At 49.3% G+C, this 25,293-nt stretch overlaps 2 protein-coding genes and 1 non-coding gene across 4 annotated transcripts in view; 2 read left to right on the top strand and 1 right to left on the bottom strand.

The window, feature by feature from the left end:
* Nucleotides 1-16,306, top strand: part of Nup133 (nucleoporin 133) — a 49,107-nt gene extending 32,801 nt beyond the window's left edge. Inside the window, 9 exon segments of one of the 2 annotated variants that reach the window (NM_001400955.1) lie at nucleotides 501-752; nucleotides 1,282-1,415; nucleotides 3,668-3,826; nucleotides 6,048-6,183; nucleotides 7,967-8,085; nucleotides 10,207-10,287; nucleotides 11,916-11,980; nucleotides 13,555-13,643; nucleotides 16,079-16,306. In NM_001400955.1, coding sequence (NP_001387884.1) covers nucleotides 501-752; nucleotides 1,282-1,415; nucleotides 3,668-3,826; nucleotides 6,048-6,183; nucleotides 7,967-8,085; nucleotides 10,207-10,287; nucleotides 11,916-11,980; nucleotides 13,555-13,643; nucleotides 16,079-16,215 — 1,172 coding nt within the window. In that variant the 3' untranslated portion in view covers nucleotides 16,216-16,306. 2 annotated transcript variants of the gene reach the window in all.
* Nucleotides 9,692-9,798, bottom strand: LOC120098745 (U6 spliceosomal RNA). The gene has a single exon (XR_015644489.1). It is a non-coding gene; the product is annotated as a U6 spliceosomal RNA (small nuclear RNA).
* Nucleotides 16,307-21,176: 4,870 nt separating the features above from the next.
* Nucleotides 21,177-24,203, top strand: Acta1 (actin, alpha 1, skeletal muscle). Its single transcript, NM_019212.3, has 7 exons — nucleotides 21,177-21,237; nucleotides 22,219-22,359; nucleotides 22,456-22,780; nucleotides 22,970-23,131; nucleotides 23,230-23,421; nucleotides 23,557-23,738; nucleotides 23,815-24,203. Exons 2-7 carry the CDS (start codon nucleotides 22,231-22,233, stop codon nucleotides 23,956-23,958), a joined length of 1,134 nt encoding a protein of 377 aa, NP_062085.1. The 5' UTR covers nucleotides 21,177-21,237; nucleotides 22,219-22,230; the 3' UTR covers nucleotides 23,959-24,203.
* The last annotated feature ends 1,090 nt before the right edge of the window (nucleotides 24,204-25,293 follow it).

Below are 25,293 nucleotides of genomic sequence, written 5' to 3'. Positions count from 1 at the left end.
TTTCTTTGTTTTGTTTTGAAGACAGGGTTTCTCTGTGCAGCCCTGGCTATCCTGGAACTCACTCTGTAGACCAGGCTGGCCTCAATCTCGGAGATTCCAGTTAATCCCGAGTGCTGGGATTAAACGCATGGGCCACCACTGCTTGGCTTGTCTGTTTTGTTGACTCCATCCTGGTGTTTCCTGTCTGAGTGGATTTATGGTGCGAGGCTTCAGTAGCGAGGCCTCCACAGCAGCGGGTGGAGGTTTTGGAGGAGTAGACTCTGCTTCCCACTCATGTCACAGAGTAAGTGGAGCAGCATTGAGGAATTGGGAAGGACACAGTGTCACATGGACCTGTGTTAAGAAAATCTCCACTGAGAAAAAGATGAGGTTCACAGGGCATGAGCGGGTATCACCTGAACACTGCTTTGTTTCCTAGAGCAGTGGAGAGCCCTGATTTCCAGGTAGTTGGCCTTCCCCTACCGTCATGGAATCTTAGGAAGTTACCTTGGCCTTTCCAGCCACAAGTGGTCCATCGGGCATCCGCACGGTGATCATGCGCCAGCACGGGATCATCCTGAAGACCGTGTACCCTCAGGCTGACAGCAACCTCCGGAGCATCGTGATGGAGCAGCTGGTGGCCCTGATTGACTGCTTCCTGGACAGCTACGTTTCCCAGCTGAAGTCTCTGGAGAAATCCAGTGACCAAGAAAGATACAGCAGTCTGGAAGTGGAATACCTACAGAAAAGATCGGAGCTCCTCTCTCCCCTTCGTGAGTGTCTGAGCGTCAGAAATGGCTGTGGGTAGGGGTTGGAGAGCTCACACAGTGCAATCTGTGCAGTTAATGTGCCTGTGACCAGGGCAGACCAGGCACATTTGGAGAGCTTTCTGAATTCATGTCATCCAGCTTTGTAAAATTATTCTGATACAAACAGCACAGGGGGGTCAACTGATTGAAAAAGGAAATCTGTCGATGCAGATGCCCTTAACCATGGGGTTCAGCGTGCCCGGCGGGGTGGCATCTTTCTAGCACTTGAGAGGCTGGCTCAGAAGAACGAACTCAGGCCTTCATGTGAACAACTGGTTTTAGAACAGGGCCTGGTGGTCGGCGGTGGTGGCATGGTGTTGAGCGGGTAGCAATTTCCTTTCATAGCCAGATCAGGAAAGTTTGTTCTGCTAGTGAGTGATGGGGTCTGCTCTGAGGACCAGCAAGGGACCGAGGGCTGCATTTGCCTCTCAGGAGAGAGTAGGAGGATCAGGAATGGGCACAGCTGATGTTGCATCGCCTCTTTCTCCTGAAGTCACACTAGGCCAGTACCCATGGGCAGCTTCTCTGGCAGAGAAGTACTGTGACTTCGACATCCTGGTGCAGATGTGTGAGCAGACGGACAACCAGGCCCGACTCCAGCGCTACATGACCCAGTTCGCTGACCAGGTAACCACACTGGTGGGGGTGGGGCTCTCGTACCACACTGCCTAAGGCTTTCCCTTTCCAGAAAGCTGCTGTGGCTTTGAAATGAAGAAGAGTGAGAGGGGAAGATGACAGGTTTTCACGTTATGTTGTCTTGTCAGCATACTCGTCCTTATGTAAATGGTTGTCAGCTACCTTTCTGTTGCTGTGATACAACATCACCAAGGCAACTAGGGAAGAGTGCGTTTACATTTACAGAGGCAGAGCAAACGCATGACCATCGAAAGCAGAAGGCTCACACATCTTGAGCCTCCAGCAGAGAGGGCAAGCTAGAGATGGGGTGATGGGGTGAGGCTGTTCATTGTCAGCCATCTCGTGTTGTAAACATATCTTTAAAGTCCTGGTGCGGGGTTCCTCCCCGCTTTAGACCACAGTTGCCTAGCTACCGTGCTGCCTAAAGCATTTTTAAAAATGAAGGGCTACCATGGGCTGGGGACAAGAGAGCGTGGCCCAGAGGGCTGCCTTGTTATTGTTGAGAGCGGCCCAGATGGAACCTGGAAATGAGTAACGGAGTCATCTGTAGGGAAGTGGACTCTCACAGGCCAAGGGGTGTCATGCTGCCTAGGGCCGTTTAAACATGGAAAGGCTGCGTGTCTTTCATCTAGAAACGCGTGGTCTGAGGCCAGTGACATACTTCTTTCACTAAGCCACTCCCCCTAGACCTACTCAAACAGTGCCACTGACAAGGGACTAAATGTCCAAACCCGTAGGGGACATCTCATCACACCACCACATAAACACGGGGAGGTTTACGCCTTTGGGAAATGTTAAACCTTCACCTTGGTGGTTTGACCTCTGAAGTACAGGGATGGATCGCTTGAAACAGAGCATCCTCCCAGGCGGGGAGCCGGCCTGTAGAGCACTCAGACAGGCTCCTACCATCAGCAGTTCTGATGCCAGCTTTCTGTTTTTAGACAAAGTTTTGATGCCTGATGCTGCCAGGATGATTTGATTGTCCTTTAAATAGCTACTTTGTCCCATGAGTTAACCGTATAAAAGCCATTCCCCTCCACTATTAAAGGAATTTGGTATTAAATTCAGACCGCCACTACAGAGCCGAACCACTGGGTATAAGTAGCTGTCAATGGCTTGAGGAAGAAAAAAAAGAAAACAGGTTTCATTTTCCAAATAGGGTCTCCTGGGACTTCTTTTGTAGCTAAACCTTGACCTTAGCTGAGACCCACCTGTCCTTCCCTTTGCAGTGCTGGGTTTTAAACCACATGCCTGGCTGAACAGGTTTTAATGTAACTGAGTTCCAGTGACCTTTGGTGGTGTGTGTGCAGTGTGCTTGTGAGGACCAGTATGTGGGTCCTGTATTAGCACAGATGCTCGTGCTTCACTTCTCTTCAGTTGTTTCTTTGATGTCTATGATGTTGCCTGCCCGGGTTTATATTTGCAGCATGGGCGTTCCCAATGCCTCTGGAGGTCAGAAGGCATTGATCCACTGGAACATCAGTTACCGCTGGTTGTGAGCCGTCATGTAGGTTCTGAGAACTAAACCAGGTCCTTTGTGGGAGTTCTTCACTGCTGAGTAATCTCCAGCCCTCACACCAGTGCTTCTTAGTCGATTTGTCAAGAGATGGCCGGATTCAAGAGTAGGAATGCACTGTCCATGAGGGGCAGACGCTAATCATATGGGACAGTATTTTGTTTTGCTTTGCTTCTTAAGTAAATGTATATGGATGTTTTGCCTGCATGTATGTCTAGACACCACATGCATGCCTGGAAAAAGCCAGAAGAGGGTATTGGATCACTAAGAACTGGATTAAATATAGCTGTGAACTACCATGTGGGCCCTGGAAATTGAACCTGGGATCTCTGTAAGGGCAGCCAGTGATTTAAATGCTGAACCAGCTCTTCAGCCCCAACTATATTGTATTGTATTTTTAGAACACAGGATTACTTGCTAAAAAATTCTGTTTGGGGAACTGCAAGGTAGCTTAGCACCTGATGACCTGACTTAGATCCTAGAACCTACATGGTGGAAAGAGAACCAATTCCCAAGTTGTCCTCTGACCTTCATGCTTAACGTGGCACATGTGGGCACGCCCTAACACACACACACACACACACACACACACACACACACACACACACACACGTGGTAAAAAGTTGGAGGGATTCTTTCTGTTTGGGGGTTCTAAAAGGGACTGAATATTTTATATTTTAAAACAGTTTTACTACCTGTTGACATATTCTTGGTCTATTCTCTGTAGAATTTTTCAGACTTTCTCTTTCGTTGGTACCTGGAGAAAGGAAAGCGGGGCAAATTGCTATCTCAGCCCATTTCTCAGCATGGACAGTTGGCAAATTTTTTGCAAGCCCATGAGCATCTCAGCTGGTTACATGAAATTAATAGTCAAGAATTAGAAAAGGTAAGATGGTTCGGTTATAAGAAGTAGCTGGTTATGTAGTTTAAGTACTTTGAATTAATCTCAGTTTTAATAATTAAAGTATTTATAGCTAGGGGCTGGGGATTTAGCTCAGTGGTAGAACGCTTACCTAGGAAGCGCAAGGCCCCGGGTTCGGTCCCCAGCTCCGAAAAAAAGAACCAAAAAAAAAAAAAAAGAAGAAGTATTTATAGCTATACAGCTGGTAAATGGATAGTATCTAGACTTTTCTTTTTTTTTTTTTTTTTTTTTTGGTTCTTTTTTTCGGAGCTGGGGACCGAACCCAGGGCCTTGCGCTTCCTAGGCAAGCGCTCTGCCACTGAGCCAAATCCCCAACCCTGAGTTTTCTTTTCTCATTGGAGACAAGGTCTCTTCTGTAACCCTAGCTAATCTGGAACTGACTACTGACTTTGTAGACCAGGCTGGCCTCACAGTCACAGAGGTCTCATTGTTTCTACCTTGTGAGTACTGGAATTAAAAGCATACGCCACCACACCTGACTTAAAATTCTTTACATCATTTTGTGTGTGTGCGCACCGTGAGCACTGCGGGGAGGGGTCAGACGACAACCTCAGGTTAGTTCTTTTCACCCTAGTGCTAGGGATCAAACTCAGGTGGTCCATGCTGGTGCCAAGCCTGCTTATCTAATGATCCGTCTCTGACCGGTAAGTTCCTGTGGTGTAGATGTGTTTGTTAGCCGTTACCTTTTCACATTGTATGCATGTTTAAACTGCATCTTGTATCCCGTGAATATATAGACGTAAGATGTGTCAACTTATAATAAACTTTTCCTTTTTTTCATTTAAAACATACTATTAATGGATTCTTAACACATACACTTTTCTGTCATAAACACTGTGACAAAGAACAACTTAGGGAAGAAAAGGTTGATTTGGCCTCCACATCCTAATCACAGTGATCTCTGAAGGAAGTTGGGACAGGAACTCAAACAGAAGCAGAGACAGGAGCCATGGAGGACTCGGCTTGCTAGCTTGTCTTCAGGCTCACATTCAGGAACCTTCTTACATAGCCCAGGCCCATGTGTCTGGGATGACACCACCCATGTGGGCGTCCAGACAGACATGTGCACATCTGTTACTCCAGATGGGGGTCATTGCGCTCGGTCCACTAAATTTTTAAAATTGTAAACATTTTATTAATTATATAAAATCAATAGTTTTTTCTTGCTAATGACTTGTAATGAAAATTTAAATCATGGAATCTGTGGAGATGACTCAGTAAGTGCTTGCTGTACAAACAGAAGGGTCTGAGTTAGGATCCTGGGAAGCTATGTAAAAGCCAGACCTCCAGTGCACACATGTGACTTCAGGACTGACCTCCAGTGCACACATGTGACTTCAGGACTGACCTCCAGTGCACACATGTGACTTCAGGACTGACCTCCAGGGCACACATGTGACTTCAGGACTGACCTCCAGGGCACACATGTGACTTCAGGACTGACCTCCAGGGCACACATGTGACTTCAGGACTGACCTCCAGGGCACACATGTGACTTCAGGACTGACCTCCAGGGCACACATGTGACTTCAGGACTGACCTCCAGTGCACACATGTGACTTCAGGACTGACCTCCAGGGCACACATGTGACTTCAGGACTGACCTCCAGGGCACACATGTGACTTCAGGACTGAAAAGGCAGAGATAGGCAGATCCTGGAGCTCCCTGGGCAGGCAGCCGAGTTCATGAGCTCCGAGCTCAGTGAGAGACACTGTCTCATAAAAGAAAGACTCCAAACTTGGGGACAGAGAGGTGGCCCAGCAGTTAGAGCACTGACTGCTCTTGCAGAGGTCCTGCGTTCAATTCCCAGGAACCCCATGGTGGCTCACACCATCTGTAATGGGATCTAAGCCCTCTTCTGACACACAGGTGTGTATGTAGATAGAACACTCAAATAAATACATAGAATAAATGTTAAAAACATTTTTTAACGATACCAAGTACCTCTGCCCTGCGTGCACACAAACAGGAACACATGCACACAACTCAGATTAGGAGAGAGGCGGTGTATAGTGAAGTGTTGGGGACAGGGTGCTAGGGAGGAGTCTCCCGAGTCTCCCTTCTTGTGCTTGCCCTGTCAGCCTGCGGTCTCACTGTGGGTTGCTTTGACACTGACCCCAGCTTGGTTCACTGCTCACCAATGTGTTTTCCTTTCAGACAGCTTCCTTGTTTTGTTTATTGTAGGCTCATACAACACTGCTAGGTTTGGCAAATATGGAGACCCGTTACTTTGCAAAGAAAAAAACCCTTCTCGGCCTGAGTAAACTGGCTGCCCTAGCTTCAGACCTTTCAGAGGACACGCTGCAAGAGAAGATCGAAGGTAATCGAGGAGCACGCTGTGTCTGCCTGTGGTCACTCCATCTCAGTAGGATGGTGCTGCCTGTCTTAGGGTTCAGCCATGGACTGGAGTCATTAATCCATCCCCAGTCTGCTGGGTAGGTGGCTGGTCCAGCCAAATCAGTGAGCTCTGGTTTGATTTTTGTTTAAGAAACTCCGTCTGAAAACGAACTAAGGTAGAGAGCAGCTGAAGAAGACATCCTGTGTCAGCCTCCGACTTCTACATAAGCAAAAACTGAGCCATTGGGTTGAGGGGCTGGGGAGAAGAGAGGCCTGGTCTCGTGTCAGCACAGACCTCTCAGCTAAGACAAGCCATGTCATCAGCTCACAAGTCCCTTTGCCAGTGGCCTCAGCACAAGGGAGCAGGGCACCGTACACACCCAGCCTACACCCTTCAGTTGTCAGTACTGTGAAGGCACAAGGGTCATCGCTCAACCAAACCACTGGCAGGAGTATTTTGGGAACACCTAGGAAACTTGAACTTCTCTTTTTTTCCCTTGAAATGGAGTCTCACTCTGAAGCCCGAGCTGGCATCTGAACTTACAGTATTATCCTCCCATGAACGTATTTAATACTAGATGACAGTGCAATAAGCGTGTTAACCTCTGCAGACTGGATAATGCTGTTGGTGGTTAGATGCCCTTTTCTTTTTTTTTTAAGATGTTTTATGCATATAAGTACACTATAGCTGTCTTCAGACACACCAGAAGAGGGCATCAGATCCCATTACAGATGGGTGTGAGCCACCATGTGGGTGCTGGGAATTGAACTCAGGACCTCTGGAAGAGCAGTTAGTGCTCTTAACCACTGAGCCATCTCTCCAGCCCTTATTTTTTTTTTTGGAGGGTATTTTTTTGAGACAGGATTTCTCTGTCCTGGCTGTCCTGGAACTCACTATAAACCAGGTTGGTGTCAAACTTGAAGATCTTCCTGCCTCTGCCTCCCTAGTTCTGGAATTAAAGGCACGTCCTTATTCTTAGGAATACCTCCTATAGGGTTAAGAGCACCTGACTACTCTTCCAGGGGTCCTGAGTTCAATTCCCAGCAACCACATGGTGGCTCACAACCATCTGTAATGAGATTTGATGCCCTTTTCTGGTGTATCTGAAGACAGCTACAGTGTACTCATATATAATAAATGAATAAATCTTAAAAAAAAAAATACCTCCTGTATACTTAGAATTTAAATGCCATGAGGGCTGCAGCCTCCCTATGATAGAAAGGGGGAGGGGAAGAAATGGAGGAGGAAAGCCAGGCCTGGTGGCCCCTGCCTGTGATCCCTGCACCTTGGAGGCTAAAGCGGAGGAACTGAAGTTTTAAGGCCAATCCTGGCTACATAGGAAACTGAAGGCCAGCCTGGGCTGTGTAAGATCCTGTCTAAAAAAAGAAAAAAACATTTTTTTTTAGTGGCTGGGCACTCCAGTGATCCCACTTGGTCTCAAAAATTAAATCAATTTTAATTCTATGAGTAATTTCTGTGGAAGGGGATGGATTGGAAGTTTCCTGTTCCGGAAGGAACTGCTGTGATTTTGGTTTTGTTTTGCTTGCCGAGAGTTTGTGGACATTGCTGCCCTGAGGACGGGCTGGGCTTCAGCCTGTTGTGACTGCTATGGTGGGCACGCATCTGGCAGAGAACCTCACTGGGCAGAGGGCTTGAACCCATGCAGTGACCGGCCTTTTAGAGCTGTTTAGGGCTGGTGGGCTTTAATTTGCATTTGAGTGACTGACGATGGCAGCAGTGAAATCCCATTGTCCTTGATCACCAGCCATGGCTGAGCAAGAGCGCTTCCTGCTGCACCAGGAGACCCTGCCAGAGCAGCTGCTGACCGAGAGACAGCTGAGTCTTAGTGCAATGCCCGTGTTGACTGCACCACAGCTCATCAGTGTAAGTGTCTTAGGTCTCACAGCCTTGTCCTGTGTCCTCACCCAGAGCAAGTTGGCGTTTGCTAGGCCATGCTCTGGAGCTCCCCATAGGGTCTTTCCCTTCTCTCACCTGGAGAGAGAGAGAGAGAGAGAGAGAGAGAGAGAGATCTTTCCCCTAGGAAAGCTGTTAGATGCAGGAGTGTAAGCTGCCCGGCCCTCCCCGTCCTGGTGCTCCCTCCTTCAGAGGACTTGTAGGAATCACAGTAAGATGTTTTCTTTCTTAGAGTAGGAGTGCAAGCCGTGGAGACTCTTCCCAGGCATTATCTGCAGCTCCTGTCAGCACAGCTGCTCTTGAGGAGCTCAGAAGCAGACTTAAGTCCTGCACTGTTTCCTGGCAACAGTGATCCAGGCAAGGCCAGAGCATCTAGGATGCATCAGAGGGGCAGCTGGGGCTGTGCCCTCTGCCTCCTCCTCCTCACAGTCAGAGGAAATCAAGCAGTCCAGGGCCTTGAGTGAGAGTAGCCACGGCCAGCAGCAGCTTCTGATGGTGCGCTCTCCTGGGGACATTTAATTGAGAGATCTAAGATAGATGTAGGCTGTGCGTGCCGTTATTCATGGACACCATGATGCCAGGCTTGTTCAGACACACCAGCCAGTTAAATGCTACTCTCCAGTTTTCAAGGGTGGAGGCAAATGGATTTTGCAAAACATTATAGATTTTAAGACTCTATGGTGGCAAAAGCTAGGACATTTTTAAAGAATTATATACAGTTTTTAAAAATAAAATTTGTCTTATGACATATAATGCTAAGCAGAAGGAGATAGGAAAACTCATATTGGTAATTTTAATTAAAAAAAAAAAACTTGTTTGAGTTGTTTCGTTTTGTTTTTTTCAAGACAGGGTTTACTCTGTGTAGCTTTGGCTGTCCGGGAACTCACTTTATAGACCAGGCTGGCCTTGAACTTGGAGACCGGCCTCTACCTCCCTGAGCACTGGGATTAAAGGTTAATCCTTTAATCAAAAAAAATGTTTTTTGATTAAAAGATGGCAGGATTTTAAGTAACATGTGTAGTCATCTGTCATCACAGAGAGACTAGATCACACAGGCGTTTGTTCACGTCTATGGTGTCAGGCACTTGGACCCGGAGCCTCCTGGGCTACGAAGGTGCTCACCACAAACCCAGCTGTGTGCTAGGTTGTAGTTTTTTTTTTTTTTTTTTTTACATTTTATTTTTTTTTTTTATTAACTTGAGTATTTCTTATATACATTTCGAGTGTTATTCCCTTTCCCGGTATCAGGGCAAACCTCCCCCTCCCCCCTCCCCTTCCTTATGGGTGTTCCCCTCCCAACCCTCCCCCCATTGCCGCCCTCCCCCCACCAGTCTAGTTCACTGGGGGTTCAGTCTTAGCAGGACCCAGGGCTTCCCCTTCCACTGGTGCTCTTACTAGGATATTCATTGCTACCTATGAGGTCAGAGTCCAGGGTCAGTCCATGTATAGTCTTTAGGTAGTGGCTTAGTCCCTGGAAGCTCTGGTTGCTTGGCATTGTTGTACATATGGGGTCTCGAGCCCCTTCAAGCTCTTCCAGTTCTTTCTCTGATTCCTTCAACGGGGGTCCTATTCTCAGAAAAATATGGAACGCTTTACGAATTTGCGTGTCATCCTTGCGCAGGGGCCATACTAATCTTCTCTGTATCGTTCCAATTTTAGTATATGTGCTGCTGAAGCGAGCACTAGGTTGTAGTTTTTAAAGCCATTTGAAAGAGTGGCCTTCCAGAGCCAGACACCGAGTGTCCCGTGAGCTCAGGGGCAGGAGTTTATGGCAAAGCTTGTTCCTGAGCCTGTGAGAGAGCTGTGCTGCACTCCTGGCCTAAGAATAGAAAGTTTTGTCATTTTAAAAAATCATGTATATCGAATTGTACAAATCAACTTTTGGCTTAGAATATCCATTGTTAGACAATTTTCTTAACCACTGAACCATCTCTCCAGCCCGTGTTAGACAATTTTCTATAAACACAAAATAGCTCCCAAATGTGACATTGTTCTTTGGCTACAAAAAAATACATGCAGATTATATGAAAGAAAATAATGACTTGTTTCCTCCTTAAATGTTGTGTGTAATCCGCCTTGGACTTGTTACAGCTGTATATCTGTGAAGAAAACAGAAGAGCCAATGAGTATGATTTCAAGAAAGCCTTGGACTTACTGGAGTACATTGATGAGGTAAGAAATCCTCCAGCTGGGCAGAGTGGCCCACGCCTTTACTCTCAGCACTCAGGACGCAGAGGCAGGTGAGTTCAAGGCCAGCCTGGTCTACAGAGTGAAAAAAGTTAAAAAAGAGAAAGAGAAAACACTCCCCCAGGCATCTGCATAAAAAGATGTCCTTATGGAGAGATTCGGTTTTGGTTAAGAGCCTAAGGTTACTTGTGAAGGCAGACATCCATCCAGACTGTTCCAGAACTGACAGGAAAGGCTACATCTCCAGTTGGCTTTTCCTGTGCAAGTGGAAAAAAACTGGAAAGGGGTTATTTATGCGTTTGCGTGTGGAGGCAGCTTATACGCCAGAGTTCTCTCCTCCTTACCAGGTGGGTTCCCAGGAGCAAAGTGAGGTCATTAGACTTTGTGACAAGTGCCCTTACCTGCCACAGAACAAACTTCAGTGGAGCCTTTCAAAGTCGCACGGTGTTCCTCAGTAGGTGCCTGATGGAAGCTTGTCTCTCAGCTTCCAGAGGTCAGGATGCAAGGTGGAGGCTCTGGGTTGTGTTTCCGGCTGTGTAAGGAGCAGTTGCTTGATAGGTTGTAGGTCATGGTGATAACTGTCCCACGCCTTTTTTGTTGGGGGATTTTATTGTGTGAATGTTTGCCACACGCCTGTAGTACAGCATCTGTGTGCAGTGCCGACAGAGGCCAGCAGGGGGTGCCAGCGTCCCTGAAACCGAATCTACAAACGGCTGTGACCTCATCGTGGGTGCAAGAAGCCAAACCCCATCCTCTGTAAGAGTAGAAAGCACTGTTGATGGTTGCGTCCTCTCCCCAGCCCATCTCGGATTTGGGTTGGTTTTGGTTTTTTTCCATTTTTGTTTTGTTTTTGAAATAGGGTATTGGTATGATGGAGATCATCTAACTGCTGAGCTCACACGTGTGTGCCGCCATGCCTGGCTATATAGCCATTTGGGTTTTTATCCTATGTGCATTCATGTTTGTGTCTGCATGTGTGCATCTGTGCACCTGGGTGTGGCGGTCAGAGGACAACCTTGAGTGTCCTCCTCAGGACCACATCCACACACGTCCATTGGGACAAGGTCATTTGTTTTCCTGGAACTCATCACTTGGACTATACTGGCTGGCCAGTGAGACCAGGGGTCCTCCTTTCTCTCTCCCTTGCAGGATTACAGATGTGCCTCCTGACCCCGGGGCCTCTCTGGGCTTTCCCTGCCCGACCCTTTATCATCTTAACCTCTGAGATTCCTGATGAACTCAGTGGGACCAGCACAGCTGTCAGCAGAGCAAACACTGGAGAGGGTAAAGGGGACTGGAGCGTCACAGGCAGGGACACCTGCTGCTTTTGCAGGGACCCTGGTGTGTTCCTCACCCACATGGCAGCTCACAACCATCTGTAGCTCCAGTTCCAGGAGATCCTGTGCCCTCTTCTGGCCTCCCTGGGCATCATGCACACACACAGTACATTTATATACATATCAGCAAAATATTCATAGGCATAGGCAAGTTTCTAGGTGGCGGTGGTTGTGAGTTCGTGTGAACGCAGTATAACTTGGGGCCAGGATTATGAAGTTTTACTGTGCTCTTCAGTGAAGCCGAGCTTTAGTCGGGTTGCTCTGTTTGCTGTACAGGAGGAAGATGTGAACATCGATGACCTGAAACTGGAGATCCTGTGCAGAGCGCTGCAGAGAGACGAGTAAGTCCTCTCGGGCACCAGGTCCACGGGTGGGAACCGTGACTGGGCACACAAGATGGCTTACGTGCTTCTGGGTGTTTCACCTTTAGCGTAACACACCATGGGTTACTGCGTATTGATTGAGTTTCCCGTTGTGCACTCCAACCCCACTCATCTCCCCACCCCTTCTGTCTGTCTTCCTATGCCCTTGCAACTCCCCCAGTAAAACAAACAACAAAAGCATAGAAACATCCCATCTTGGAAGCTGTAACATGTCACAGTGTGTCACACAGTATGTCCATCTGTCCATACATCTTTACTTGCTCTGTTCATTGCAATGACTTATTGGTCTGGCTCCACATCTCTGGCTTCTGTGACATCGTCAATATTGGGTCCTTACTGGACCTTCTCCTGGTTATCCTGTTGTTGCTCTGTGTCATGGAGATCCTACAGGTTTGGATCAGCAGGGCTGGTCCTTACACACATCTCTCGCCATTTGAAGAGTATATAGACTGTGGGCCAATCAGAGCCCTGAATCTAGGCCTGTGGTAGGTAGCTGAGCTGGCCAGCCTGCCAGCTCTACCTTATCCGCACCACCAGGGGGAGCTCTCCACTGCTCCAGCTAGGCCACCCAGTGCCACCGTCAGCAAGAGCAAGGTTGGCTGTCGTGCCCTTAGGCTGGCTTACCTGCACATCCTCCAGAGCCAGCTTCACTGTGTTGCCCAGTTAAGGCAAGGAACCAGCCTGGGAGGGGCTGGGCCAGCTCTCCCTCCCTCCCTCTCTCTGCCCTGGACTGGCTCCACTATGCTGCTTAGGCAAAATGCAAGGCAGGCTCCTGAGTGAGGAGCAGGACCAGGTCTTTCGCTCTCAGAAACATACTGTATTGTGATGAGAACTCCCTGGCCCAGTTTCAAATGTTTAGCCATTGTATGTGGGTGTGGTAGAGGTCAGAGAATAACCGTGGAAAGTTCTCTCCTTCCCTACCTTCTTCACCTGGTGTCAACCTTGCAACATCAGACCTGGATGGCAGAATGTTTACACACTAAGCCCTTGTTTTACATTGGCTGTGGCTGTGTACATGGAGCACTAGAAAACAGCTGCAGGATCTTCATGGCCACAGCTGAGGTCGCACACTCATGGTCAGGAAAGACAGGAAGTGCTGAGAACTGTTTAGACTGCTGTGCTCGGGACAGCATTCTAGGATGCTGACTAGGTTTGTAAATGAAGCATTTTCTTCAGAAAGATGCCTCACAACAGGTATGATAACGTGCCTGTGATTCTAGTAGCACCTGAGAGGTGTGAGGCGTGAGGATAGAGTTTGGGGCTAGCCTGTACTACATAGCAAAATGCCATGTTCAAAAAACCAAAGTCTTAAAGCTTCTGTGGTGGTGGAATTGATAGCATGTGCTGCCAGTGTAGCTTAGGCCAATACAGATGTAGATAGGTCCCATGTCTAAAGTCTGTCACTTTGATACTTTAGAGCAGTGTCCCAGAACCTGTCATCCCATGGCTATCAGGAGAAGGCCACAGTGGCAAACAAAAACCATGTGTCAGTTGCCATGATGATTCCGTTTACCTTGTGATTTTTTTTTCAGCTGGTCTGGCTCAGATGGCAGAGACGATCCGATTGAAGTGTCTAAAGACAGTGTGTTTGTGAAGATCTTGCAGAAACTTATAAAAGATGGTAGGTGATTTATTAACTATTAGAGATTAAATGTTGCAGGGGGCTTGGTGGAGCACATCTTTAATCCCAGCACTCAGGAGGCAGAGGCAGGCAGATCTCTGAGTTTGAGGCCAGCCTGGTCTACAGAGTGAGTTCCAGGACAATTAAAGCTGTTACACAGAAAACGTTGCAAGTTAATTTTGGATATCGTGGGAATTGTGTGTTGCCAACATGACCCGTGCCAGGGGTCAGATGAATTGGGATCCTGTGCAGGATAAGCCTTGTTCTCAGTGAAGGTGCTTTTCTGTTTTTGGCACTGGGGCCTCAGGGTTAACAAGGTTCAGTTGAAGTTCTTCACCCCTTGACACAGACTCTGGTTATAACAGCCAAAGTCTGACTGAAATGACTGTCTGCTGACTCCTGCAAAGACTGCAGATGTGAAAAGAGAAATAGACTCTCGGTGTACTCCTTCCTTCCTGAGCTGCTCAAGAGTAAATGACAAGAGGGCTGCAGAAATGGCTCTGCAGTTACCAGACGGGCGTTCAGTTCCTAGGTCCCATGCTGGGCAGCTCACATCTGCCACACAGTCACCAGCTCACACATGGCACAGTCACCAGCTCACACATGGCACAGTCACCAGCTCACACATGGCACAGTCACCAGCTCACACATGGCACAGTCACCAGCTCACACATGGCACAGTCACCAGCTCACACATGACTGCTGGGCCATCTCAGCAGTAGAGACTTCCGCCAGGCCTGAGGACGTGAGTTCATCCCCACGTGGTGGAAGGAAACAGTCAACTCCTAGAAGTCGTGCTCCGACCTTCATACACACACGAGGAGGGCAAGGGTAGGTAGGAGCTGGTTCTTCGGTTAAGAGCTCTGGTTCCATCCCAGCCCCCACAGGGTAACTTCCTGCTGTCTGTAACTCTGGTCTTGGGGAGTCTGAAGTCCTTGCCTGTTCAGTACCAGGCACACATGAGGTGTACGTTCATACTTGCAGGCAGAACAGTCATACATATAAAATACTTCTAAATGACTAAATAAATATATCTTAAAGAAAATATAATTTAGAAATTGGGGCTGGAGAGATGGCTAAACAGATAGGAGCATTTGCTGTTGTTCCTGAGAAGCTGGATTTGATTCCCAGCGCCCACATGGTGGCTCACACCCATCTGTAATGGGATCCAATGCCCTCTTCTGGTGTCTGAAGACAGTGACAGTGTACTCATATACATGAAATAAATAAATATTTTGAGAAAGATATAAAACTAAGGACTGAGTATGTCTGTGTCTAAAGCAGTGAGAAAATCATATTTGCTGGAAAAGGCCCACGTCTGTACTGCTTTGGGAAAGATGATTCTCAAAAGACCTCCCTTTCTTTTATATACTGGGGGCTTAATGCAGAATGTCAGGAAGGCACAGAAGACAGAGCAGGCCACAGAGAAGCAGATGTGATTCCTACAGAATTATTAGATCAACACCAGGGTACCAGGTCCTGGCAGTGCGCAGACCAGCTGGCCTGCGTCTGGCAGGTCTTGGTAGATACAGAGATGCTGTATTTGAAACATCCAGTGAGTGAATGGAGCCTGACTCCAGCGACCCTGCAGAATGACTGAGGATGGCAGTCAGACGATCCCCATGCTACACATGGTGCAAGGTGTGTCATTTAATCTGCATAAAACATGCCCTCCCCTGCCTGGTACACAGTTGCTCAGTAAGCTTTTTGGGTTTCGATGATATTGAATTGTTCAACTTATAACAAATACAAAAAAAGACGATGCTGGATACATCAAGAACACTTTAACGTGACAAGTGCCTCCTCTCAGGGGTACCCCATTTAAAACCAGGAAACCAGGCCTGATGTGCTGGTACTCACCTTCAACCCCAGCACTCAGGAGGTAGCAGCAGTGAATCTCAGTGAGTACAAGAGCAGCCTGGTCTACAGAGCAAGACCAGGACTGCCAGGGCTGTCACACAGAGAAACCCTGCCTCAAAAAACCAAAGCGACAACAAAGAGACCCTGATAGTAAAATGCTGGGTGGGTGGGTAGGCGTGCGTGCGTGCGTGCGTGCGTGCGTTCAGGTTCAAGGGATCCTCCTCCTTCAGCATCCTGAGTGCTGGTAAGACAGGCTCCCTGGTTGAGTCTTAACATCTTTGCAGTACTGTGGCCAGCTTTGTGATGGTGTTTCTATTAAATTAGTCCCCCAATAGGACAACATAGAAATGACTATTAGTTGAAAACTTACACATTAAAGACATATCTTAAACTGTAGAAAAAAAGGAAAATTTTGGATTCTACTGAAGATTTCCTCTGGAGAAGCTGCTCTGACCAATAGGAACCTGCAGGGCTCTGGAGAAGCTGCCATCCTCCTGAGGGCTCCGGACGAGGAGGCCACAGCGTGGGCAGCGTGGGCATCTCAGGACCAGAGTGACCATGTCTTTTGTTTGCAGGCGTCCAGCTCAGCGAGTATCTACCAGAGGTGAAGGACCTGCTGCAGGCCGAGCAGCTGGGGAGCCTCAAGTCCAACTCTTACTTCGAGTTTGTTCTAAAAGCAAATTATGAGTATTATGTCCAAGGACAGATGTGACATTTGTAGAAATAGTTTTCTAAAATTTGTATAAATGTTTGCTTATTAAAAAAATATTGAGGCCAAAAAACTTAGGTCTTTTCTTAATCAACTTGAGGTCTGTTTTATCTGCGGCAGTGGGTTTTCCATGCTTTATGTGGGTGCATGATGTAAAAGGAGGTGCAACCCTAATGTCCCTTTTCAGCTGTAAGGTATTGCCTCCTCCTCTTCCACTCGAAGTTGCCCTTGTTTCTGTGTTGCTGCCCTTCTCCAGCTTCCCTTGGTCCACCGAGGCAGCAGTCTCTCCAGCGCGGCCTCGTGTGCACATCAATTACTGTCTTGAGGGTTGTGAGACTGAGCCAGGTTTGGAGCCATATACCTGTCATCCCAGCACTGGACCCTGAGTTCACAGTCAGCCTGGACAGCATAGTAGGGTCTTGTCTTACAGCCCTGGAATAATATACACGCACATAACAGTTGTATGGACTGAGCGGGTTGTGTCTGTATTTGAGTCAACAATTAAAAGAGGCCATGAGTCTGAGAGAGCAGGCCAGCAGGAGTGATGTGAGGTGTGGGAAACATTAGAGATTACCCTCTGCATGTGGTACACTGAGGAGTCTCTGGGAAGCTGGCTCCCTTCTTCCCTGTCCCGCCTCTTCCTCTCCCTCCCCCTCTCTCCCCTCCCTCCCCGCCCCCCCTCTCCTCTTCCTCTTCCTCTTCCTCCTCCTCCTCCTCTTCTTCTCCCCCCCACCCTCTCTCTCTCTCTTTCTCTCTCATCAGAGCCAGAGGAAGTACCTACTTAGCAAAATTAAGATGAGGTTTTACTGACTTACACTCTGACCTAGATAGAAACCAAAACACTAAGTCTAACTCAGGAAAGTTGACAGCTGGTAATTCACTGGGGATGTTCCTTACTTTCTACATTGGTTTAAAAGTTAAAAGCAAGGGCTGGAAAGATAACTCTATGGTTAAGAATACTGACTACTCTTCCAGAGGTCCTGAGTTCAATTCCCAGCACCCACATGGTGGCTCACAACCATCTGTAATAAGATCCGAGGCCCTCTTCTGGTGTGTCTGATGAGAGTGACAGTGTACTCACATACATAAGTCTTTTTAAAAAGATAAAATTAAGAGTCAAAAAACCCATTGACATAGGGGTCTCACTGTGTAACTCTGTCTGATCTGGAATCTACTCTTGTAGACCAGGGTGACCTCAGACTCAGGTCTACCTGCCTCTTGAGTTTGAGATTAAGGTGTAGACGACCACACCCATCAGTAATGGAGGAGTCTTAGAGTGTTTGTAAGACATTCACGTGGCTTTCTGAGCCATCAGTGACTTGTCGCTACTACCAAATATGGTGCTGGCATTGGCTGTGATCTTAGTCCTGACTGATAGGACTAGGATGGTTTCCAGTCTCCCTGTCATGCCAAGCCTACCTGTCTGAAGGAGGGAGCTAAACCTTTGTCAACAACTACAGCTCCAGAATGGTTGGCATTTCAACTTATCCAACAGTAAACGAAATGACGACGTTTAGTTTTGAATATCTTTCCCTCCTAACTTTTAAAGACTGGGCACATATTTCATCTCTGAAGAGTTAATGATTTGTTTCTAAATGAAGTAGCTAAGTCTCTCCTGGTACCCAGTGACACATTCTTCTTGGGACCTTGTTGGTCTATTCATTAGTTCAGCATGTGAACTGACCAGGACTGTGAGTGACAGCAGCCACCCTTGTCCCCGAGGTGAGTGTGCTGTGCTCTGAGGATATGTGAGTCAGTCAGGACCTGGGTAGGACAGGCACACTGACTGCAAACCCCCAGAAAGGGTCCTGGCAACCTATAGGGAGCACAGAGGGAGAGGTTTTACTGTTTCATTCTCTTGACCGACTGCTGTGGGGAGAGCCAGAGGTCTGCAAGATGAACTCACGGCATCTCAGGCTGTCATCTCAGCCTGTCATGGCCCTGCACTCTTGAGTGTTTCCAGGCTAACTGCAGGCTCACTGGAGCCTCCACCACCCACCCAGTCTGTCCTCAGAATGGCATGACAACCATGTATAAAATACAGTATATGCTGGGAAACAGTGTATATATGTTGTAAATATGTTTATCATGTGTATGATACAATGTATGTATATTGTATACATTGTACACACACACATTTTATAAAACTTAACTTTTGAGATAAGGTCTCACTATGCAGCTCTGGCTGGCCTCAAACTCTCAGTCCCTCTGCCTCAGCCTCCCAAGTGCTAAAACCACAAGTGTACACACCAGCCCTGGCTAGAACAGTTTTCTAAGGCATGTGGAGCATGACATTCAGCTCATATCCAAAATAAACCCACATAACTGGTTTACCTAGAAGCCTGGGACTTCTGTTTGAAATGAGCCTCGCGGAATGGAGAGACGCTCGCTAGTTAAGAGCACCGACTGCTCTTCCAGAGGTCCTGAGTTCAAATTCCAGCACCCACATGGTGACTCACAACCATCTGTAATGAGATCTGATGCCCTCTTCTGGTGTGTCTGAAGATAGCTACAGTGTATTTATACACTGTATAATAAATGAATATATAATAAATGAATAAATCTTAAAAAAGAAAAAAAAGAAATGAGCCTCAGGCTGCAGTAGACCACCTTTTGTATTATGTGGGGAAGGGTGAGTACTTTGCACACCTTTTGACTTAAGTTCTCAAAGGAGCTTTTCTGGTTTCCCTCCCTGCTAGGATGGCAGGTCCTTCCTTGTACAGATCTTCTATAGCCTTAATAAAAACAAGGTTTTCTTTTTGTCTGCTTTTTACTCATAAGAACCAGCTTCTTAGGCTCGGCAGTTAAGCATCACAAGCGGGGCAAGCCTGAATCCAGTTCCCAGAGTACATGAGTGGAGGGAGAGGACCAGGTCCATAAGGCTGTCCTGTGACACATGTGCCCTCCCTGTGAGGCTCTGTGACTTCAGAGCTGCTGCCCCCTGGGGAAGGGCAGACTGATCTAATACAAACCTTTGCTACAACAGAAGACTGGGAGATTGCAGCCTTGCCTGGGTAGATACTGCAAGGACTAACAGGATGTGAGGGGTAATGGCACAAAAGGGAGAGGTGTGGTAGAAGCGCCCTGCACACAAGCATTTAGGGGACCAGCAGGAAGATGGTGAGAGCCTAGCCAGGATTCCAGAGAACTGTCAGGAAAGAGTGCAACTGAGGTTAGAATTCATCTGCCCTGCTCACCTGCCACCGACATTGCCCCAGGCATGGTGCCGCAGGCTTCCTGTAGTTTGCATACATGTATTCACGGTCCACTTTGAATGTGCTCTCACGCACAGCTGAGAAATCTGCATAGTGGGATTAACAAGAGCTTCTAGGAGCAGCCCTGCTGTGGTCCAGCACATCAGCCCAATTCTCCCTCCATCCATGGCCCCAATATGAATGCCCAAAGTGCTGCTTGCTCTATTCTAACGGTCCCATTGTCCCGGCACAGGGTAAAGGCAAAGCCACAGGACTGATGCTGGTTAGGCAGTGCAGCCCCGGTTTAGGAAGAGCTGTGTGGGAGCCTGGAGTCCCTTCATGGAGCCTCTTCTCTCAGAGGCTCTGCACCTGTCCCAGCTGCTAAGTTCCACTCCAAATGGGAACAGCTATTTTGGGAGCGCTTAAGCCATCAGAAAAGTGAATGGCTCCATGGAGGCTTGGCTCTGATGCACCCCTCCAAGCATGTCGCCTGGTTGGTCACAGAACAGTTTCCTTTGGGCTTTCTTATCCCTCTCCATTCCCAAATTGAGACAGGCGCCAAGAGATGACCTCTACTCACCCCCCTGCCCCAGCTTCCATAAGTAGCTCCTTCTAGAAACCCAAAGGCGGATAGATCCCCATCTATCTGCAGTATAAATAGAACCCACACAGGCCTGGCAGGTGGTGCCCCCAAGGTGGATGGGAAGCAGCCTGGCTGTCAGGCATCATCCTCTAAATATAAAGATGAGTCTGGTGGGAGGAGCTGCTCTTGGGCTGCAGGGTAAGATCTGAGTGCTCCTTAGAAGGCACGTTCATCACCACCTCTCCCTGCCTCAGCCCCCTCTAGGTTCCAACAGTTCCAGGTGGGACCCTTTGCTCAGACCCAGGGGAGGGAAACTTAGTGCCACCAGAGGAGAACGGGTATCATTTGCTCAACCTAGCCAACAAGATGCCAGTCAATTCCAGAGTTTGGGATACACATGCGCACACTGGCCCTTCCATTCCTTTCAAGAGTACACGTAGAATTCGGGGACAGCTCTAATGCCCTGGCCTCACATTCCTTGGGCCAAGGCCACATAGCCACCATGCCTCTCCCCTCACTACCTCCTCCCCTCTCTTCCACCAGTTGTCTACCCAGTGACAGCTGCATGTTCTACACTGACTGACAGCCTGTGGGGGTGAATGGGGGTGATGTGTGTCAGATCTCTGGATTGGGGAGCTTTGAGGTGGGGAAGAAAATGTTTGAATGTGGGGGTTCTTTTCCATCCCTATCTGGGGCCCATGACCCCTCCCAGCTCATCTGACAACAGGGCTCCCTCCCCTGGGCTTTCGCATCAGGGTTTGGTAGTCTGAGTTAAGAACCCGTAGGTGGAGTGCATTGTGACAAGTCAGCAATCACGCTCAGGTGGGCAGATCTGGGGAGACCTTTGAAACAGGTAAAACTTGGGAAGTGCAGATCAGTGATCGGCAAAACAGTGACCTTTGGTCCAGCCCAGCCCTTCAGCAGCCTTGGAGCCAGTTGGGAGGAGCGGACAGCTGGGATACTCTCCATATACGGCCCGGTCCGGTCCTAGCTACCTGGGCCAGGGCCAGTTCTCTCCTTCTTTGGTCAGTGCAGGAGACCCGGGCGGGGACCCAGGCTGAGAAGCAGCCGAAGGGACTCTAGTGCCCAACACCCAAATATGGCTTGGGAAGGGCAACAACATTCCTTCGGGGCGGTGTGGAGAGAGCTCCAGGACTATATAAAAACCTGAGCTAGGGACAGGCGGTCACACGGACGTGAAGCCTCACTTCCTACCCTCGGCACCCAGGGCCAGAGTCAGAGCAGCAGGTAGGGTGGAGGTGGGGAGGGTGACCTGGAGACCCAGCAGAGAAACCTATTGAGCCTTGGGCCTGTATTTGTCACTGGGCTCTGGAAATTTCTCCAAACTCATATCCAGCCCATTTGGGATGCTGACTTTTTTGCCTGGTGGGAGGGGGTGTCTGACACCCATCCATTTCCACCCTCAGACTCTACCCTCCCCCCCCCCTTGCTGGGGACTAAATCCGAGTCCTCCTGCAAGTGAGCAAGCCAGTGTTTTCCTACCGAGCCACACACCAGCCCCTGGTTGGTTGAGATTTCTCTCCCTGAATTAGTTTCCCCTCCTGCCTTTCATCCCTCTCTCCTCCCCACCCTCTTTCTCTGCTGGGATCAAATCTGGGCCCTTGTGATGCAAGAGGTGGGCTGGATCTCCCACAGAGCCAGCCCCTGGGAGACTGACTTGAAGATGAGTTTGGAGAGAGGCAAGCATTGTCTTAGCCTTCTGAGCTCAAGGCTTTTCTAAAGCCCAGCACCGTGCCAGGCTACTCTTCTCTGAAATAGGAGGCGGGTGGAAGGGTTCCTTCTGAGTTTGGAATGCCGTGGGGCTTCAAACGGGCAATTCTTTCCAGAGTTGGGACAGTATTACCCTTCCTTGGGCAAAATCCTTGCCGCTCTCATAAGACTGGCAGGTGGACCTTAATGCCTCCTTCACAGATGAGATTGAGTAGAGAGGAATAGCGCCAGCGCTAGCTGTGACATGTGTGGCCAACAGCGAAGGCTGAGGATCTCAGGATGTCCTCTGCATGCCTACATGGAGGGATTAAAGTGGCCAACAAACTGCTTCCCATAGCAAAAAGCACAGCCTTGACCTGGGAGAGCATCCTCTGGCCCTGTGCAAGGAAGGGGCTGGGGGAGAGGAGTGTGTGGATCTCCAAAGTGAAGATGGGTTAAGCAGAGCTTCACCTTAACCCCCATCACATACTCACAACGCTCAACACTTTCTCTTTGCAGAAACTAGACACCATGTGTGACGAGGACGAGACCACCGCTCTTGTGTGTGACAACGGCTCTGGCCTGGTGAAAGCTGGCTTTGCCGGGGATGATGCCCCCAGGGCTGTGTTCCCATCCATCGTGGGTCGGCCCCGTCACCAGGTCAGGCTGCTAGCAGAAGATAGGCTCTCCGAATACAGCCGGTGTTCTCCCTGCCCCCTGGCTGTAGTAACAAGTATCTGATGTCTCCATCTGCAGGGTGTCATGGTCGGTATGGGTCAGAAGGATTCCTACGTGGGCGACGAGGCCCAGAGCAAGCGAGGTATCCTGACCCTGAAGTACCCCATTGAACACGGCATTATCACCAACTGGGACGACATGGAGAAGATCTGGCACCACACCTTCTACAATGAGCTGCGTGTGGCCCCCGAGGAGCACCCGACCCTGCTCACTGAGGCCCCTTTGAACCCCAAAGCTAACCGGGAGAAGATGACTCAAATCATGTTTGAGACCTTCAACGTGCCTGCTATGTATGTGGCTATTCAGGCGGTGCTGTCTCTCTATGCCTCCGGCCGTACCACCGGTGAGTGCTCACACACGGCCCACTCTGGTCCAGGTAGCGTCGCCCCAACATTCCAGCCCAGCTTTTGAATCCTCTGCCTCAGACCCTGCACCGTTCCCATTCAATCCCTGATGACCCCCAGTCCAGAACCACTGTCCCTGCTCTCTCTGCTGGTCCCCTCCACTCACACACTGCTCCTCCCCTGCACAGGCATCGTGTTGGATTCTGGGGACGGTGTCACCCACAACGTGCCCATCTATGAGGGTTATGCCCTGCCACACGCCATCATGCGTCTGGACCTGGCTGGTCGCGACCTTACTGACTACCTGATGAAAATCCTCACCGAGCGTGGCTATTCCTTCGTGACCACAGGTGCGTGCTCTCAACGCCCCGCTGAGGGTGGGCCGGCAGAGGGTGAGCACATGCCCCAGGCCTTGCTCTGAGGCCTCCCACTGCTTCTGCTCCTGCAGCTGAACGTGAGATTGTGCGCGACATCAAAGAGAAGCTGTGCTACGTGGCCCTGGACTTCGAGAATGAGATGGCCACCGCTGCCTCTTCCTCCTCCCTGGAAAAGAGCTATGAGCTGCCTGACGGGCAGGTCATCACCATCGGCAATGAGCGCTTCCGTTGCCCGGAGACGCTCTTCCAGCCTTCCTTTATCGGTGAGCCTCCGGCTCCGCTGGTTTGCCGGAATCAATTTTCCCTCATCCCACGCCTCAGAGTACGGGGTCTCCTCCCGCCGGTGCCCTTAGTCTGACTCTGTGGTTGCTCACACTGCCTCTCCCCCGGGCCACCAGGTATGGAGTCTGCGGGGATCCATGAGACCACCTACAACAGCATCATGAAGTGCGACATCGACATCAGGAAGGACCTGTACGCCAACAACGTCATGTCAGGGGGCACTACCATGTACCCCGGTATCGCTGACCGCATGCAGAAGGAGATCACAGCTCTGGCTCCCAGCACCATGAAGATCAAGGTGGATGACGCGCCTGGTATGGGCGGAGACCAGGGGCGGGGGGAACTCGCAGGCACCTGACACTCTTGTCTTGCAGATCATCGCCCCCCCTGAGCGCAAGTACTCAGTGTGGATCGGCGGCTCCATCCTGGCCTCGCTGTCCACCTTCCAGCAGATGTGGATCACCAAGCAGGAGTACGACGAGGCCGGCCCCTCCATTGTGCACCGCAAATGCTTCTAGGCGCACCCGCGTCTGTGTACGCGCTCTCTCTCCTCAGGACGACAATCGACCATCGTGCTATGGTTGCAGGGTGGCCCCATCCTCCGCCGTGGCTCCATCGCCGCCACTGCAGCCGGCGCCTGTTTTTGACGTGTACATAGATTCACTCGTTTTACCTCATTTTGTTATTTTTCAAACAAAGCCCTGTGGAAGGAAATGGAAAACTTGAAGCATTAAAGCCAGCCATTCTGTTTTGCTCCAATAAAGTGTGTGTTGTCTTTATTTACTGGGAGTAGGCAGTGGGCAAACGAAGGACCCTTCTCCACCTCTCACTGTTCACAGACTGGGTGAGCTCCTTAAGAAAGACGTTAGGAAGTTAAGTCTTCTCGCCCCCCCCCATTGTTTTTCCTTCTAGATCATAGCCAGTCCCCCCTATAAGGGGATCTAAGTGGCTTGTCTGGTCCCTGGCTGCTTGGCAAAGCATCTCCCCACCCCCAACCCCCTTAAGAGGCGGTCACTGCCTGCTGTGAGGCAGGCGCTGGCCGTGGTGCTGCCCGAATCGCCTCTCGCCAGGTCTGGAAATTGGATCCTCTAGTCTAACCAGCGGTACTGAGAACTTTTAACAGTCACCAACTCTTCCTTTCCATTAAATGCTGGTGGCGCTAAGGGGCTCTCTTCTTGCGGGACTGTGGGGAAGCTACCAGGAAGGGAGAACAAGGAAGGATCTGGGCTATCCAGAAAGGAAGGATCTGGGCTCACAAAGTCCAAGGCTGGCAGCCGGGCTCATAGAAGAAGACATCATAAGCACAAATATCGGTCACCACTTAACCATCTTAAAAACCCAACCCAGTGCCCTAAGCATGCTAGGACAACACGCAGTCGCTGAGTTACATCCCAGCCACCACCAAATGTTTTAAAGAAACAAACCACGACAGTTTGAAATTCCCCAGGAGACAACTATACCTGTTTTTATCTCTTTCTTAGACATGATCTCTTATGTAGTAGAGGCTGGCCTTGGACTCTCAGCCACCCTCCCCCGACCCCTGCCTCTCTGTAGTTGCCATCCCACTAATATCACTTGATAGACCCAACTTGATATAAAAGTACCTTACTAGTCCCAGTCAATATTTCCAAGAGCAGTGATTTCAATAAAACAGATGCCAACTCAAGAAAAAAAAAGTTCACTTAGACGCATGTTCACAGACGGGCTTGACCATGTACCTGTTACCTGCCACAGAGCTCAGGGTTCTTCCCTCTTTCTTTCCCATTGACAAGCTCCGGGAATTTCCAAGGGCCCCAGGGCACTGTTCAGAAGAGCTGGCTTCTAAATACAGCTTCAGACTTTATTACAATGAG

Source organism: Rattus norvegicus, chromosome 19, assembly GCF_021556685.1.
Source record: "Rattus norvegicus strain SHRSP/BbbUtx chromosome 19, alternate assembly SHRSP_T2T, whole genome shotgun sequence".
Taxonomy (NCBI): Eukaryota; Metazoa; Chordata; class Mammalia; order Rodentia; family Muridae; genus Rattus; species Rattus norvegicus.
Note: the sequence above shows the minus strand (reverse complement) of the source record. Positions and strands in the feature narration are given on the sequence as shown.